Here is a 20428-nt window from a genome sequence, read left to right on the forward strand (position 1 = left end):
ATGCATACATTGCGATTAAAGAAACAATTTTCCGGATTATCGGATCTGGGCCTCGATTATGATGGGAAGATAAGGACGTTATACCTTCACCATAACGGTATAGTTGAAGATGAATTCTCTCGAGCGATTACGAAGATACACTACAGACCCCCCCCTTTAAGTTTTAAGTATTTACATCGATATGAAACAAAGGGAAGCGTACGTCACGGTACACATATCTACGCGCTCAAGTGAGATAGCTTCGGTATGACGTCATAATTGTAGATAAAATTCTCTTGACCGATTACGAAGATACACTACAGATCCCCTCACAATCGAGTTTTGACGTAAGTACATCGGTTTGTACCGACGGGTCTTGTACCCCTCGATACACATATCAACACATTAAAAGTGACAAAAATTTTGTTTCACTGATCAATTTTTCCTTTAATTACGATTTATAAATGTTTAATCGTTCTGAGGTTGGCACTTTTTTCTTAAAAGCCTGTTAAAAATATGAGAGAGAAATAAGTCAATTATGGAGTCGAATTAAATTTTGACATTTCTGTCAGTTTGGAAAACGATCGCAGAACGAACGAAAACGATCCCGATACCTTTTGCATGGTAGACAAATACGCTTAGAAATACAAAAGTAAAACAAAATCTTAAAGGTCATTCGTATGAAAATTTTGTGCTCTTAAATATATTGGTTTTATTTTTACGTTACATTTATTATTTTATTTTATTACAAGCCTTCAAAATGGAATGTCATACAGACGAAAGTGAGCATTTTCGAAACCTCTTTCTGGTCCCGTTTAATCGAGGAAATTAAGCTGATAAAGCTGCTCGCGATATTTACGCAGTGGACCGTGAAGATGCTATTATTATTGACTAATTTGTTGTATTTTGTAAAAATGAGATGTGTTTTATATTAATGAATTGATTTTTTACAAAAAATTATTTGCGTTGTTAATTTTATTCAAATGCGTATTTTATTAGCGTTCACATATTGATGAAAAATAAGTAATATATTTGTATTTCTTTTTAATGTTTCTGTATTTTGAATATTATTTTTCATTGTTTGTAAACCAAATAACTTAGTACTCTTTTTCTCAAAAGTGTTATCTATTTCCATCAAAATAAAATAAGATAAAAAACAAAATATCAGAAAACAACGAAATGACAATATAAACCAAGTCTCAGTTATCATTTCAATCATGTTTTTGTGTTATTTTCTATTGATTTCAATAATTCTATTATTTTGGATTTTTGATTATGTTTTTAACTAAATTTGTATAATTTATATTTATATTTGATTATTTTTTATGTTATCTTCTTTGGAATATTATTAGTTATCGTTTGATTATTTATTATTTATACTTAATTTTACTGGATTGTTATTATATTACATCACTTTTAATTTAATTTATTTTACTGTGTATTTTTTATTATTGTTAATTATTATGGCTTAACACGGGCACAGCCTAAAAGGCCTTAGTAAGTTCATGAATATGTAAACGAGTATAATTTTAAATAAATAGCCAACAAACAATATCAATGAACCAATTTAAACAACTCTCCTAGGAAGGAAATCCAGCCAGTCTGCAAGCATTTGGACATACTCAAACATTGTTGAATTAACTACCTGGTAAAAGAAGAAGTATAAAAAATGGAAAATTGTTTTCAGGCGTTGCCTATTAGGTGATTAGGTTCAGCCGGATAAATCTCACCCGCATAATAAAGGTTTTGGCTCCTTTACTTCACAAAAGTCAACAGATGGAAGAGTTGAGGAAGTGTGGATGTTTAAACATGGGCAGAATGGTGAATGTTACAAAGTGTGTAAATTGGCCACTTAAACCAGCCAATGACAGATCATAAGCCCTGTAAATGCCTAGACTTCCATATTACCTTCTCAATAATGTTTTCCCTCTCTGTTGCAATAAATTTAAATACAAAAAAATGGGTTGAAATTTAATTTTAATAAAAAATAGCAGCAATTATGTAATATAAGTATTATAATTTTTAAAAAAATAAAGACAGATTCGTCGATAACTTGTATTATGGATATTGAGACATTCCCCTCTCGTTTATCTTATTATTATTTGATACTCTCGTTTTGGGTATTTGGGAGACAATTTTTATTATTTATTTACTTTTGTAATATCTTATCAAGATTAACTAACTCCCAGAAGACGTTCACCTCAGATAGCAAGTTGTTTGCTCAGGGGTCGGAAGCCCATAGCTCACGCACCTATTGATTAAATTCGTAACGAATATACAGGTATTGCATATCAACAGACGAAGAAATTATTACGTATTTGGACATACCCAATGATTCTATCATCTGTGGATGAAGCGTGGTCTGCATGTAAAATAATGCAATAGCGTATTAATTACTCTGACCATCTCTACGGAGAAACCGCGTTACATTTGTGTAGGTGTTCAAACATAAGCAGAATGATGAATTTAACACAGTGCGCAAAGTAGTCATTTAAACAACCCAATAAACATAGCCCTGCAAATGCCTAGACTTTCATATTACTCTTATCTTCTCCCAAATCTTCTTTACATCTGTTGTAATATGATAAAATAAATACATTATAAATAATTTGTCCCATCGAAATATATCTGCAATAAACATATCACACCGTGGCGCAGTTGGTTAGACGGCCAACTGTAAAACTGGCGTCGCGGGTTAGATTTCCCGCCTGTTGCAAGAAAATAAATTATTTTTTCTCGATTGGTCCGCGTGTATTTTTCATAATTTTCTTCCAATATGTGCTCTCTTTCCCACCTGCTGATAAGTCTCTAAAATACAGGTTTTATTCAATTTCTTACTTAAGAAACCAAAAGAGCTTTGTTTGCACACGTTCAAATTTAAATAGAACATCGTCACAAATCTTGACGTCACGATTGTCAAGGTCAAATGTGTCATGTTTTTGTAAAGACATATTTTTTAACAATTATACAAAAAAACCGTTTCTCCACAATATCCATATTGATTTAGAGCACAATTATTATTTCCAAAATCATTTCACATGTTTTTATTGGTATTTGAAGTAGGTATGTGATATTTCCCTATTATATACTCATTTTTCTTTTGTATTATTTTCTATTGATTGTAATGATTTTATTATTTCGTTTTTTTGATTATGTATGTAACTATATTTGTATAATTTATGCTTTAATATTTATATCTAATCATTTTTTATGCTATTATGTTTGGAATGTTATTATTTATTACAATATTTGAGTTTGTCCAAATGTTCGTAGACATAAGACTGGATTTCACCCCCTCGGGAGTCATCAAGGTTAACAAATTACAACAGGGATGGAAAATACCTTAAATAAGTGTATATGGAAGCCTAGACATTTACAGGGCTTATGACCTGTCATTAGCTGGTTTAAGTGGCCACTTAAACCAGCCAATGACAGGTCATAAGCCCTGTAAATGTCTAGACTTCAATATACCCTTATTTAAGGTATTCTCCACCCCTGTTGTAATTTGTTATTATTTATTGTTTTATTCTTTGTTTCCTGGATTGTTATTTTATTGCATCACATGTCATTATAATAGATTTTTTTTTTGTGCATTTTTTATTCTTGTCAATTATTACGGCTTAACATGGACACAGGCTAAAAACCCAAAATAGGTTCATGAATATGTAAAGAAGTGTAAATTTGAATGAATAAATAATTAAATAAATTTAGTAATGGCCGACCACAATAAATTGTTAAATGAAAAATAATAAAAGTAATTTGCCTCTCAAATAATGTTTTGCTATTGTTTCGCTGGCCATTCGCTCTGCATGTCTAAACCAACAAACTACTCCTTTCTTGATTTTGTCGATAATGCATGTCTTAGCTTTTCATAGCGCATGGATCTTAATATTTGGTTTTGAAGCGCGGAATTAGTTTACCAAATATAATTTGTTACGTGTAGGTGCACATCAATTTATAAGACCTGGCGCGTTAAAAAAAAATTGCTATCTTTTTAAAAAATCTTTGTTCGATTGGAGATGATTTACCCAAATATTTTATTTTCAGGACCATTTTCAACAAGTTGTAAATAACTCATTATTAAAAAATGGAGATTGAGTTGGAGTATAGTGGGATTCGAACCACGGACATTTGAGCAGTGAGTCCAAAACACTAGCCACGGGACCACAACCGATTACGAAATCAATATATGTGTGTATATACTTTCTCAAATATAACTTGTACCATGTATTTTATTTACTCTCTAATAATAATGATTATTATAATGAGCACAAAATATTTTTTTTTATTGTACTTGTTTAAATATAAATAAATATATTACATTTTCTTAACTGGTAGTTGCTGAGAGATTTAAAAAAAATCATAACACATTTTACTTAAATTTAATATAAAGGTTTTTTCAATCAACATTGTATTCATTGAAAATTCGTTTGTGTAAGTTTTGCGAACGTGCCAGCGCTAGATAATAGACCAATGCATACGCGACTAGGTTAAATTACAGTGTTTTTAATCCATAGTTTAATACCCATTCATTTAATAAATATTATTATGCTTTTACCATTAAGATTCGAAGCGAAATTCAGACGAACGTAGGAGCACCCTGTGTATATTTTATTACCATTTCGCACCTTTAAAAACAAACTTTTCAAGAATTTAGTTAAAAATGTTTTATTTTAAAGGAATAAATTAAATTACTTTTTTTAATGAAACTTTTTTTTTTATTGTCACAACCGACTAGTTTCAGCAACTCTCCAGAGTTATATAATAACTAAATTAAAAATATGATTGCTAAGAAATTTTAAAAAAACATAACACATTTGACTTAAATTTAATAAAATGTTTTTTTTAAATCAACATTGTGTACATTACAAATAAAATTTAAAAGTGGTTCATTAAAAAAAGTTATTTTATTTATTTTTTTAAAATATAAAAATGAACTACAAAGTTAGTGCTACAAACATTAAAGACAGACATTCTGTCCAATTCTTTACTATCGTTTAAGTCCACAATATCAAGTTTATTTGTAGCTGCTCGTCAAACTCCATTAATTAAAAAAAATACTTGCTTGTTTATTTTTATTACCTTATACTCGTTTTTTTTTTACTATTATATCAAATTGCATTGTAGTATTGGCAAATACGCATTTCATAGATACATATTTTTATTTCTTATTTTTTCGTAATAATATATGCTTACTTGTTTATTCATTTAACTTAAAAATGTCTTTCTTGCTTACCGTAACACTTTATTCATTGTTTGCTTTACAGAATTTATTTCATAAGCTTATATCTTTGCATTTTTTGTTTATATACTTACTGTTTTTTCTTGCATATCTTTGTTATTATTGTTTTTGTTTTTTTTTTACTTTGTAAAACTTTTTATTATATCCTTTTTAACTAATTTCACATATTTTTCTGTATATTCTGTGTTTATTATTTTGTATGTTAGCATGTATTTCATTTTTATTTTTTGAAAATGCCTTTAGGGCGTTAATGAACAAAATAAATAAATAAATATATGTATATGTAGTATAGTATAATAAATATATGTATATATATATATTTAATAAAAATGTTCAATAAAAAAAAAACTTTTCTGAATTTGATGTTAAAGGGTAAATAAATATCCATCATTATGACCCCAAAAAATGGCTCAAGGCACCATGATCTTAAATTCTATCGCGAAAAAAACCTTGCTTTTTTTAAATTTAATTTCCTGTATAAAATGATATATTTTCTTTTAGTAATGGTTTGTCTTTAAAGCTGCCGTAGTAAGGGTTTTTTTAAAGGTTACTAGCAACAAACAAAGCAAAAGTTGTCTCTGTCACGCTTATAAGCGCGTCTGATGGCGAGAGTGATCCGGATTATTTTAATAATCCGTATGCCGTCCGATGTTATACCACGCGCTTATTCACAGATAGTACACAAGCGCAATGTGTAAATGTTTTGTTCGTGCCGACTCTTCCTAACCGACCAGTCAGGTACGATTTAATTGCCAGTCCTGATCTATTTAATAATAATGAAATCGAACCTAGAACCACAACCATGGTAAAGCTAACCACTACACCACGAGGCGAACTAATCTTTTCTCAATTTTCTTTTCTGAACTTTCACATAAGAGTATTTTTACTGCTTGGCCATAATGGCAAACGTTTTACTGTGAGGCTCGGGCGCGGTGAACTTAAACGTATGACAACAAGTTTAGTGTCCATAGTGACCGCGACGCACCGCAAAACGCTCGCCACTATGGCCAAGCACAGACACTCATACTCGTCAAGGATTCTGAATCTATATCACTCACATGACTGTATTATTGATTCTGCATATTTCTCGAATTACCCTTTATTATACGAAGGCAATATAATCTGTTTTACGCTTCACATACCAGTTCAGAGGCTGCGAAACAATAAATTTGGCCAAGGTGTTATTTCAATGTTTGAGTTTTTTTTGTGTTTTTTTTTCTGTATCAGGGGGATGAAGAATACAGTTCTATGTAAAAAATAGAATCAAAACCCTGTTCGAGTGATTTGGGCTATGACTAATCTAAAAAGGAAATCAAGTGGGGATAATCGGGCCTAGTAGTGTAGTTGTTGACGCATTCGCCTCCCATGCTTGAGGGCCGGGTTCGATTCCTGTCAAGGTCAACGTAAACTATTTTTTCTTAAGGTTGTTTAACACTGCAACATTTCTCTGTCCCTAGACTGGCACCTAAAGCGTGTTTTAAATGATCAAGATGAATGCAGTGCCCTATGCACCAGTGGGTATGGATAGAAAAATAAATACATTTTTTTTGTTGTAAATGCTACGTTTTTACTCACATTTTGGTCTCCGAAAAATAAGTCTTCATCTTTTCTTCTGACAAACGATGGCTCTTCAGTTGTAGATGACGCGAAGAGATTAACTGAAAAAACATACATTTTATTTTCATTAATTAACCAATAAATGAAAAAAACACATGTTTCATGTTTATTATTATAATTAACCAATAAATATTTTAATTTGTTGCAACAGTGGGAAGTTATTTTTGAGAAGGTAATATGGAAGTCTAGGCATTTACAGGGCTTATAACCTGTCATTGGCTGGTTTAACCCAATTCAAGCAAAAAACGTGTTTTAAAGTATGATTTTTTATGCATATACTGGGAATAAGAATGGAAAAAAAAAGTTTTTTTTAGTTTTAATTTCATATTTTTGTTTATGTGCACAATATGCTACATCGGACATTAAAAGGTTAAATAATAAAAGAATGCAAGGAAAACGAGATAAAACAAATCTTATGTACATCTTTTTATATAATAATAAAAATTGCGGAAACAATTATAACTTCAAATCTTAAAAAAATAAATAAAGAAATCATCCTTTGAAACTTTTGATAAAATACGTGCAACTGACTTTTTGTTTTAAATTTTATTAAAAAAAAATACCCTGGTAGTGACTTTTTAAAATGACTAGGTAAACAATATAATAAACTAGTCGCCGAATGATAAACATGTTTGAAATCACTTTTATACACCGATCATACGTACGTAGCAGATCGTCTACATTGGGCATTGTAGGGTTAAGTGACCACTTTACACACAGTGTACCAATAACCATTCTGCCTACGATTAAACATCCACATTTCCCTAGCTCTTCCATCTACTTCGACTTTTGTGAAGTTAAAGAGCAGAAAGCTTTGTTATGCGTGTGAAATTTTTCCGGCTGAACCATTTCACCTACTAGGCAACGCTTGAAAATAATTGTTCAATGTTCATACTTTTTTTATATTTTCATTTCATTGGAAAGCCAACAGACATTTAAAAATGTATAAAATACAATCATACTATAAATACATATCATAAAGTCCAATTAGAGGCTTCCACATAATATTGTTATGGTAAATGTTGTCACATCAAAATTATTCATAACATAAAATAAATAATCAGACACAACTTATAATATTACTAAAAATGTAAATGTAATACATATTATTAAAAATATTTCTACTTTTGAATATTGATCACACAGTTGCACATTATAATATAAAATACAACTCAAGTTGACCATACAGTGGACATTTATTATGTGCCTTCATACAGAACTGCATATAACCTGCATAATATAGCCTGCGGATTCAAAGCGCAACATTATAACTTCTCTATCTTTTTTGAACATTTCATTTTTAAAGAAAATTAAAGATATGTTCTTAATATGCTTATATTTACTGAAAAATGTTTTGAGTATTTCCAAATAATTTTCGGCACGTTGGATTTCCTCACTTGAGAGTTATTTAGATTTAAATTTGTTTCTAATTACATTAACACACTCAAAACATTGATCAATAAATTAATATTGGTTGGCAAATATTTTGACCGATATTGACTTTGGAAAAATTGACTTTAAAAGCCCACTCCACTTACCCTGATCCATTTAAGAGATAGTTACATTTTAGATAATGACTTTTTTCAAATTCTTTTTACAAGGATAATTGCTTTCAATGCTGCTCCTATCACCGTCAGTAAAAAAATATCAGTGTAAATTTTTCAGTCATCATCCATTTTTGTCGATTATGTTAGTTCATGAGCTTTGGAAAATCATTCTTTACCCGCTCAAACAAAACAACCCTTTCAAGACATACAGTTTTGAAAGAAACCCTGATTCAGACATATATCTTAAATCACGCGAAGGTGAGGTTAGTCTTACGCCTTAGCTACCAGTTCAGGGATGACTAAATATTACAATAGAAAACCATTTTTGTACTCGTACTTCACGTCGCGTCTGCTTTGCCAGGAATCTAGCCCGGGACCTCAAGCACGGTGGGCGAACGCTCCAACCACGAAGTGGATTTATCTGGCCGAAGAATAGCTATCGAGTCAAATACGCTCGTCCAGGGAATGTATGCTGATGGGAAGTTAAAATGTATCTTCAATTTTATCTACAAAGTAAAATTCAGTTTTCTGTATGAAAAATATAATATGTTTACATTTTTTTTAAACATGTTTAATTACCGGTTACCGACAAAGATACTTTAAATTTTCATACAAATATACAGAGTTCATACATAAATATCGATATTAGTTTATACCGTCTCAGTATATACCGATGATGACAGCCGTTCATAATCGCGACCCAGGGCCCTGGGCCCGTATTACTGTGAGAAGGTCATTGTAATTTCCTCTCTGCACCCAATGGTGCATAGGACACTGCATTGGTTCACCAATCACATCGTATTTTGATCATTTTTATTACATGAAGGTAAGGTCTTACGCTTCAGGTGTAAATCCAGGGACTATGAAATATTATAGTGTGAAGACACCTTTTTTATTTTAAAATTGATTTATTCATAAACCCCTATGGATTACATTCATCTAACATTTTTTTTTTCTATTTTTTATTTATATTCTATCATAAATGATAATATTTTTAACTTCTTTTGTAGGGGCTGTCTGAGTCATTTATTTAGTTCTGTCTGGTAGTTTATTGTTTATTTAAATAAATAAAATATGTCAACCATGTCGAAAATCAAACCCGAGACCTCTCGAATGGTTGGCAAACGAGCCGACAGCTACACCGATGCTGACTTAAAAATCTTAAAAAAATAAATTAAATTTTCTGTAAGAAAAATAGAGTATGTAAAAATTTCTAAACATGTTGAACTACGAAGATACTTTAAATTTTATACAAATATCCAAATTTTCGTTCATAAAATTTGATTTGACTTTGTAGACAGTCGAAGATAACTATTTACTTCTCATTGTAATCGGAGTCCAAGGTAGCGATTTCAAACGCTATATTCGTAGGTACATATCGAGACGGTATAAAGTATAATCGATATTTATGTACGAAATGCGTATAATCGCAGTCGCTTATAAACCCAGAGAGAATAAAATACAAGCTTTGCTGGACAGTATTTAAATCCCTACATGAAATGGCTCCAAGATACCTATCGGACTTATGTATCAGGGAAAATACGTATCAAAGAAAATCTACTCTTAGGTCAGCATTTGATTCAGGCAGAAGAAAATTGACGAAATCCGGCGCTCCCCAAACACTAGATTCAGAGATCGTGCTTTTGCCGTTTTTGCCGAACCAATTGCCTTCAAACTTACGAATCTCGGGACTTGTATAAGCCCAAATATAACGTACTAAATATTTACGCTAACAAAGCGTTCTCTACACCTGCGACGGCGTTCAGAATATCAGCCCTACTCCAAGTGTAAAAGTTGCGTTATATTCGAGTCCACGTTATATTATAATTCAGATAAGTACGATTTACGTAGTATGGTACACGGTTTTTGGCGTAGCTTTAATTCATTTTATTTTAATTGTGCCTGTATGTATTATAAGGGTATGTGTTTGCATTTTTTGAATGGACTAAGTCCGTTGATAAATAAATAAATGAATATTGAAATAACACTTTATCTAATTTTATCTACGTCATTTTATTCACGAATTATAAAATGTGTTACATAAGTGTTTTTTCGTCTGTCCAAATTCCTGTAAACGAGGACTGGATTTCACTCCCTAAGAGTCAATAAAATAACATATAACAACAGAGATGAAGAAACCTTTAGAGAACGGATTATGGAAGCTTATCTGTCATTGGCTGGTTTGAGTGGGCACGTTGAACACTGTATCTTCACAAAAATGATCACCTGGGAGAATAGAAGAAATCCTGATATTCAAACATAGACAGAAAGGTGAATGTTACACTGTGTGGCAAGTGGCCAATTAAACGAGCTAATAGTAATACGCCCTAAAGTTTTTTCTATCTCTGATATATTGTATTACTTTTTTAGTTTGAAGATTTATGTTAATATTCTCGTTTACAGTAGAATCGACGTACTGGTGAAGAAACTATTCAATTGCGTACAGTGCGAATGTTATTAAACATGTTAGTGTGTAAGTGCCCGTCGGTGAACTAATTAAACATACAAATTTCGTTTGTGTTAATAGGCGCACTAGAATTTTTTATTTGTAAACGTTCTGTCACGCGCTTGATTTAAAAAATATAATTGAGTTTCTAGTTTTTTCCTTTATTTTTTATATACATACAATCAAACTTGGTTTTTACAAGGAAGACGGGACCGACTGAATTTGGCAAAAAGCAAATTTTATTTGTTAAAACTATTAGAAATACAATTAGCCTAAAAGAACTTGAAATAATTTATTATGCAATCACTCAATAAATTTTCGAATATGGGATAATTGGATGGGGATGTGCAAATGACACACTGATCAAGCAAATAATAATTGCACAAAAAGCTTTAAAAAAATATCTTAAGAGTCCCAATCAGAACTAGTTCCCTCGGCATATTTGAAAATCTTAATGTAAATCTATAAAACAACTTTAAGTAAAAGTTTTGTTACTATACGCACGTAAACATTATTATCTACCTTCCGTTACAAATACAAGAGTTACTAGATACTCAACCCTGACAGCGCAAAAAAAAAATACAACCTTCGGTCCAAGAGGATTGGCCTACTACTCGGTTTAAGTGAACAATCTACTTCCATTATCCATAAGGACAATTAGTAAGTTCTCACAATATAAAATTGCTAATAAGAAATGGATAGTGGAGGTGGGTTGCACACGGATCGATAAGCGGATCAAGCCAAATAGGTAAAATGTGTGTACTGTTTATGAAATTTGTTCAGTTGGTCCGTATAAATTGGTTATGTTTTTTTATGATTATTTTAGTTTTTTATTGTTTATTATGTTAATGATAATTAGGTCAATCGGATGAATTACGTTTTTTTTTTATTGTTATTATTTTGTTAACTTTGTTAAATAGCTAATCTTAGGCATGTTTCACATTTTGTAAAATGTTTCCCTCGGCACGGGACACCCCAGTGAGGGAACATTATTATGTATAAAAAAGAATACAAACAATATAAATGTATAAATAAATAAATGAACATTACTTGTTATACCAGAGGAAGGCTTTTTTTTAATCTGATCGCCATTGCATATTGTCACTACTGAAAATAAAAATAAATGCTCACAAACATACCACTTTCTTAATTTCAATTGCCGATAAATAAACATTCGTATTTTTTCACAATGTTGACACTGTGGATTTTTCACACTTCATAATTTTTCTCGCAACGGTTAATTTAAAAAATAATTGTTTTTTTTTTCACAAATTAAACCACTTTAACTTGTTAATAGTCATGTAACAATTCAAGGGCCAGGTTTCAACTTATCTGACATCACCCACTAGTAATGTTCATTATGCATTTACCATAGAACATAAAACAATAAAAACATTGTTAAAACCCCCGAAACAAGGATGTCATTCATAAACTACAACTGAAATTGTAAATCGTAACAAAGTGCCGAGCCTGTACTTACTCAGTACACAAAATTTGAATTTTTTACTAGCAATTTCAACCATATGTGTGATACTTTGTCAATGTTGTCGGCGAAAACATCAATTATGTACTTAGACACTTACGTGGTGTAGAAAACATAAACTAATCCCTATGCCAGGCAGCATCGATACTAATACCCGTATGCAGAGACAAAACTTAAGGTGAGGAAAGTACATTCTAATTTCAAATGCCGAGAATAACCCGAAGGTGAAGACAATAGAATGTACTTTCCTCACCTTAAGGTTTGTCTCTGCATACGGGTATAAGTTAGTCCCCCATTCGGATTTTATTTTTTTAAAAACTGTTTTTAAACATTTGAAGAATTTACGCTCAACTGATGGCAATATTTTTGTTCGGTGGTTCTAAAAAATGCTATGCTTTGCTTTGTCTATATGAGAAAACCACAAACTAAAATGTCAACTAATGTTACCTCATGATATGCGAGATCTCGCTATTTCCAAGTTCAACTGTACATATATAAATATATTTTTTCAATATTACATTTTTATATTTGTTGAATGTTTATAACCTCGGTATATGTAAAAGTCCTTTGGGCGTTAATAAATATAAAATAAAAAAAAATATGTAATCCAAGTTCATTAAAAATTTAAATGGAATGTACCTTCATTTATTTTTCAGAGAAAAAATCATAAGTCCATATTATCCATCAAAAATCCATATTATATATCGTGGGTATACTGGCAAAAAACGTCAACTCGAAAATATGTGGATTCGACTTAATGATGCAGTTTTGTAAAGTTTTTAACGCTCTCCAAACTGGAAAAATACACTAAGTCGTATTACAACAACAACAACAACAAACCATCACGCCGTTTCCCCGTAGGAGTAGGCAGAGAGGATAGAACGCCATAACACTCTATCTTAGCATACAGACCTCGCTTCCTCTACATTCATACATCTTCTTATGCACGCACGCCGATTATTCCTACTTTTGACATGTCCATCTTCAAGTATTTGATGGACTTGATCGTGCCATGTCTTTCTCGGTCTTCCTCGTTTTCCGCATCCATCAACATTTGCATCGTAGATCCTTTTAGTCGTTCTTTCGCTGTCCATTCGCTCTACATGTCCAAACCAACGCAGCACCCCTTTCTTAATTCTGTCAATAATGCATGTCTCAGCCTTACACACTTACACCTTACACACAGTCGTATTAAATTTCATATATTTGTAGTTTTAAAAATAAATTTAAGGTAAAGTCGTATACTCGGTAATTTATTCGGGCTAAAAGTTTTAAATAACTTAATATTTACTCAATATAAAATCAAGAAACGGAAAAATTAAAAACATATTCTTAAATAAGCACTTAACATCTTACTATATTTAAATAAGATATAAAATAGCAAAATTGGAACAAAACTTAAATGCTTGATTTCTTAAAACAGGGATTTGAGAGTTAAAGATTTTTGCCAGTATACCCACGAGATAGCAATGTTTTGAGTATGTCAAAATGTTTATAGACAGGCTAGATTTCCTACCCGGGAAATTATTAAGATATAAAGAGATGGAAAACATTTTTGAAAAGAAAATATGGAAGTCTAGATATTTTTAGGGCTTATGATCTGTAAATGTTACGCAGTGTGTAAAGTGGCCACTTAATCAGCCAATGACAGATCATACGCCCTGTAAATGCCTAGACTTCCAAATTTCATTTTCAAAAATGCTTTCTCTCTCTGTTGTAATAAATTTAGATAGATATTATTTATAGAAGCATAAAGACACAATATTTATCTTCGAGTATTGTGGAAGTAATCAAACTATTTCTTGCAACATATAAAACAGCATTAATCTTAATAACAATATTCCTAAAATGTTTTTTTTCAGACAAGGCTGAATTTTACTGCGATCAAACCAACTATCTAAACAGAATAATGAATGTATTTAATTTTTTTTACTCACAGTCCCAAAATCCTCCAAATATTTGATTCTTCAGCCTCTGTATTCTGCTCCCAATACCCGTGTCTTCTTCTATAGGAATCTGAACATCTTCTATAACATTATCTAATAATCTTCTTGGACCTTCGTTTTCAAATACTAAATCATTATCTTCACCCTGCAAATAAAAAAAAACAAACTGTCAGAATGTGAAATTTTATACATATGAAAGGAGAAATGTAAAGTTTTATACAAAGATTCAACACCCATATTTTTTCAATGGATGTTCAAACATCGGCAAAATGGTGAATGTTACACAGTGTGTAAAGTGGCCACTTAAACCAGCCAATGACAGATCATAAGCTCTGTAAATGCCTAGACTTCCATATTCCCTTATTAGAGGTTTTCTTCATCCCTGTTGTAATTTGTTAATGACTAAAAATAATTAAAAAGTAAGAATTTAAATAAATAAGAATCAAAAACATGCTAAAATTCAAATGGGGATATTCATAATATAATTAAAATTAAATTGAAAACCTTATCATCATTCCCTTTCCCCACCTATTGGTGTATAGGGCACTGCATTGGTACACCAATCGCAGCGTATCTTGATAATTACGCTTCAAGTACCAGTCCAGGAACTAAGAAGTATTATTGTGTGAATACACCCTTTTAAATAAATATTTCATATCAACCATGCGGGAATCGAACCCGAGACCTCTTGCATGGTAGGCAAACGCCCAGATCATTACACCACGAGGCGAAAAAAATAAAAACACTTTTTAAACTACTTATTATTTTTTTTTATTATTGACCGGTTTCGGAGTTATCTAGATATTAAAAATTATTACTTAGTTTTACATTATTATCTTAACTATACATTGATAAGGGTGTTTTTATTTTAATTGTGATAGAATGTTTTGAAGATTTAAAAATACTTTTCTTGGCAGAACAACAAGAAACAACAACCCAAACATTTTTTTTTTTTTTTAGTCAATGTTTATTATGAATTATGATAGTCAATGAAATAATGAAAAATACAGCAAAGCAGTTTTACTAAATGCTGTTTAGATCGTGTTTTAGTTTATACGAAAAAAAAATGAGATCATATGTATCCCATAGGATACAGTCAAGAAAAGAGTTAAACAAAAAAAACACTATTTAAATTACGCCTGTTTTATTTTTGTCGTGATCGATTATTTTATTTTTAATACTGTCTCTTGTCAAATAAATAACAGTTTTTTTGCATTTGTGCCATGTAACAATACTTAAGTTAATAATGGTACGCCTTAAACACGAACAACGCTTGTAAATCGTAGAAAATGACATTGAAAATCAGTGTTTAGTTCAGAAACGTGTAGGGATCTTCGCGAAACCATAAATTAACTGCGTGACAAGTTTGGCAACATTGTTTCCAAAATGGTCCTATCGTTGGCCTCCACGATCCTGTGATTTGACGCCATTGAATTATTTCCTATGGGGCTACGTTGAGCTCAAGAGCTGAAACCTTTATTACCTCTTTTACTTCACAAAAGTCAACAGATGGAAGAGTTGAGGAAATGTGGTGTTCAAACATGGGCAGAATGGTGAATGTTACACAGTGTGTAAAGTGGCCACTTAAACCAGCCAAAGACAGGTCATAAGCCCTGTAAATGCCTAGACTTCCATATTCACTTCTCAAAAATATTTTCCCTCTCTGTTGAAATAAATTTAAATATGAACAACTCCCTAGGGAGGAAATCCAGCAAGTCTGCAAGCATTTGGACATAATCAAACATTGTTGTATTACAACAGACATGGAGAACATTTTAGAGGGGGAAAATAGAAGTCTCGGCATTAAGTGGCCACTTTACACACTGGTTTTAAATTTTGTTGAAAATCTTGCGAGCAGCAAATGGTTCATGACTTTATTTTTTTTTTCCTGATATTTCTGCTAAAAAAAACAAATCAGTATTTTGAGTTTGTCCAAAAGTTTTGTAAACAAAAGACTGGATTTGACCCCCTAAGGAGTCATTAAGATTTACAAATTACAAGGACGGAGAACATTTTAGAAAAGGAAATTTGTAAGTCTAGGCATTTACAGGGCTTATGATCTGTCATTGGCTGGTTTGAAATTCACAAATGTTTAAACTTCCATTTCTTCAAGGCGTTAGCTGATATGTGAAAGTATTTAAACAGATGAATCTCTTTACAACAAAAAAGGTTTCAGCTCTTTGACTTCACTGAAATCAACAGATGGAACAATTGAAAAATAAGAAATGTCCAAACATAGGCAAAATAGTAAATGTTACACACTGTGTAAAATGGCCAATAAAACCTCCCAATAAGGTCGTAAGCCCTGATAATGCTTAGACTTTTACATTCCCTTCTCTAAAACGTTCTCCGTCCCTGCAGTCATTTATTATGAACAATAATGTTTTTGTTTTTAATATTTAATACTTTGCGTAAAAGCAGACAAAAATTTGAAACGGTGTACTCATAGATTCTTTAGCAAAAATGTGTCTCAATATAAAATAGTTTACTTCACTCTTTTAAAAAAAGTTGCATTCCTTGCGATATTTTATTTTATGTCAATTTGTAAGACCGTCTACTTCGTTACGCAGACTAAGTTGCATTTATTTTATCTTCAAGAATCAGAAAAAAAATCTATATCTCTACATTGGCTTACAACTATTTACTCACTTTCATTTGCATCTCCTATCGTTTCGTTTTCCGATGGAGCTCAGAAGGCTTATTCTGTCACAATTTCGTTTGATAAGTTTAGTCATTCGTCATATCGTCGCTTTAGTGCGTTTTTGTCAAACATACCATATTTGACAAAATTTAGTAAGTGTACAGGAGTTTTGAGAAAGCCTTTATTTATGAAATTTTTATTTTTTTTAATATTTAAGGGGTTTTTTTAACGCATGTTTTTTTAAGTTGCGGTCATTATTTATGCATATTTCGTATTAAAAAAACTATAAAGCTCTATTTCTGCAGGTTTGTGTTTTAGTCTGTCGGACAAAAACGAACTGAAGCGACAATATATCTATCTCGCTCTAACGCAATCAAAATCGTATATCGCTCTCGTTCCCTCTCATACGATACGTATAAAGTTGCGAAACGAATTAGTTGCAGGATAAGGCCACTGCTCCTTTTGAAATTAAATTTTTATTAACTTTTGTACATATTTTTAAACTTCTGAAAAAACTTCACTTTTAATTTTATCGATAAATTTTTGTCCGTAGTCGGGTTTATTTTTATCTATCAACATAAAGTTACATACATATGTATGTCAGTGAATAGAGGAAGTTAACGAATTACAACAGGGACAAAGAACACACCAGAGGGCATATTAAAATCTAAGCATTTACGGGGCTTGTGACGTGTTATTGGGTGATTTAAGTGACAACTTTACAATGTGTAACGTTTACCATTGTGCCTAGGTTCGAACATACATATTTCTACAACTCTTCCATCTGTTGCTTTTATTCAAGTTTAGGAGCTACGAAGTCAGTGACATCAATAACGATTTCAGCTCTTTTACACCACTAAAGTAGAAAAAACCGAAGGACATGTATGAGAAGATGTATGAATGTGGAAAAGGCTAGGAATTATGTCAAGATAGACGGATATGGCGGTTTATCCTTTCTGCCTACCTCTTAGGGGAAGTATCGTTGTGGTAGTAGCAGTAGTAGTTGCATAATTAATGAGTACAATTCAAGCATTTAATAAGCCTATGTTAATGTGTTAGTACTTCTGGTGAACCAAGTAAACATACTAATTTCATTTCTGATAGTAGGCACAGTAGAATATTTTATCATCATTCCCTTTTCGCATATAATGGTGCATAGGGCACTGCATTGGTACACCAATTGCAGAGTATCTTGATCATTGATTACATGAAGGAAAGATTATCAGTCTTACACTTCAGGTACCAGTCCAGGGACTATACAAATATTTCATTTTGAGGGCCATTTTCAACGAGTTGCAAATAACTCACTATAAGAAAATGGTAATCAAGTTGGGGTTGAGTGGGATTCGAACCACGGACCTTTGGTCCGTGAGTCCGAGACACTAGCCACAGGACCCGATTCAAATCAACCGTTTCATATCAAACATGTGGGGAATCTATCCCGAAACCTCTTGCATGATACGAAAATACGCTGACCATTACACCACAAGGCCGACAATATTATTTTTGTCCAAAGGTTTAATTATTTAAATTTTAAAGGATTTGACTGGACATTACCATAAGATGTTAACAACTATTTAATATACTAAAAATATATTAGTTGGTAATGAACTACAGTTTACATGTACAGCAAACAAAAAAAAAATGTGTGCACACTATCGTATAGATTGTATTTCAAATATATCTGTTTTTTATTTAAAAACCTATTTTTCAAACGATTGAAACCACAAGAATCATTACAAAACAAGTCATGAATTGAGAGGCTAAATAAGTCACGATCGTAAAGAAATGGGTATGAAACGATATAGAATGCATTGATCCAATAAAAATTTTAAACATCTCTACGAGTCGAAAGAGATATCGCACTTTAAGACAGCACGTTCCTGCGAGTATGGACAACAAATCCCCGTTACATGATTGTGGGGTTTGTTTTTCAGCACAGCGAGGGTGGCTAGGGGGCATCCCCTCGACAGGAAGGAATGAGAAGGGGTGGAGGAAAGGTTAGATGCTGTTAAGGACGATTTTAGTTCACGGGACTTGTGCGAGTGCATTAAAAGGGTTTCCAGCCAATTACTTCGGAAAACTTGACGTATCTGTCTACTGTTACTTGAACAATGTTTTGAGTTTGTTCAACGATATGTCGAAAGTTAATAATAATAATAATAGGCGCATAACAGTGCCATTTTTTAAAAAAAATACATGTCTCATTAATTTTTAAAAAGCCTGAAATCACAAACGTTGTTTTTTTTAAAGACAGATTCATTAATTTATTATAGTGAATGCTACACAATGTATAAATCAATTACGTAGCCCAGCCGATGACCCATCATAAGCTATGTAAACGCTTAGATTACTATAATTTTGTCAGCTTCATATTCGTTGAAAAAACATACAATATTTTTAATGATGTTAATTTTAACACTTCTTTGAGCCTCCTGGCCTAAATGGGTGTAAAAGAAATAAAAACGTAAGTAAATCGGCAGATGAATGATGGAAAATACGAATGTGAACATTCAAATATAGGCAGTAAAGACGATATAACACAGTGCGTAAAATTATCGCTTCAATCAGTTGATGACAGGTCATTAGCCCTGTAAATGCCTAGACTTGTGTATTCTCTGTAAACGGTTTCTTCTTCTCCGTCATCTATGATATAACTTTTTTCAAAACGAACACGTAATTATCATTAATTATCATACATTTAAAATCGTACAAGTTCATTCAACTGATCAATAACTGATGTAAATTCAAAATAAACCTATATTTAAAAATCTAGATTATTTGTACAGCTTTTTAAAACTACTCGATAAAATTTTATTCACACTTCAACTTACACATCATTAATGAATAAAAGATGGCAGTTCCTTAATTAAAATCGAGTACTCGCGTATTCAAATGGTTCCATTTTATTGCCATTTGACTGCCTATGACAACATGTTTAATACATTTTGCGACTGCAATATCTCACATGGTTATTTTAAACGTAAGAATGTTAAGAATTTTAGAAGATTAAAGAGAGTTTGAAGAGTTCATTTACATTTAATTGCTTAGTTTGTTTAAAAAGTTATTTAGTTAAAGTTAGATAAGGTAGGTCATATACTAACATTAATATTTTATTTTGCTGTCTTTGTAGTCTGTTTATGTCATTTTGATTTTTGATTCCCCATAGTATATATTTTAGACAGAATTAAATTAATTAATTATGGATAACTTATATAGCGCCATTTTCGTAATAAAATACCTCAAGGGCGCTTTACATGGTGATTCTATATTTTAGTTTTACATAGGCTTCGTACATTAGATTTTTTTCAGTTTTTAGAACAAAGTTTTTGATAAAAAAAGGACTCAATAATGTCGCCACTTTGCTCATTAAATTGTTGATATGAATTGTCTATGTCAAACAGTCTGTCTATTGTACATATTTACTCTAATACACAAACAAAAAATTAGAAACTACGCCGTACAATTTATGCCTATATTTTGTACCGCGCATAAAAAATCATTTTTTATATCCAATTTCCCGTAGC

At 31.6% G+C, this 20428-nt stretch overlaps 1 protein-coding gene across 3 annotated transcripts in view; it reads right to left on the reverse strand.

Moving 5' to 3' along the window:
- Positions 1 to 20428, reverse strand: part of trol (terribly reduced optic lobes) — a 439681-nt gene that overhangs the window by 268684 nt on the left and 150569 nt on the right. For all 3 annotated transcript variants that reach the window (XM_088226479.1, XM_088226478.1, XM_088226477.1), the window contains exons 2-3: positions 14252 to 14405; positions 6797 to 6879 (exon numbers count right to left, since the gene is read on the reverse strand). In XM_088226479.1, coding sequence (XP_088082605.1) covers positions 6797 to 6879; positions 14252 to 14405 — 237 coding nt within the window. The remainder of the gene's footprint in view (positions 1 to 6796; positions 6880 to 14251; positions 14406 to 20428) is intronic.

Source organism: Micrasema longulum, unplaced genomic scaffold (assembly GCF_059751315.1).
Source record: "Micrasema longulum isolate JH-2025_06_02 unplaced genomic scaffold, ASM5975131v1 h1tg000435l, whole genome shotgun sequence".
Lineage (NCBI taxonomy): Eukaryota > Metazoa > Arthropoda > Insecta > Trichoptera > Brachycentridae > Micrasema > Micrasema longulum.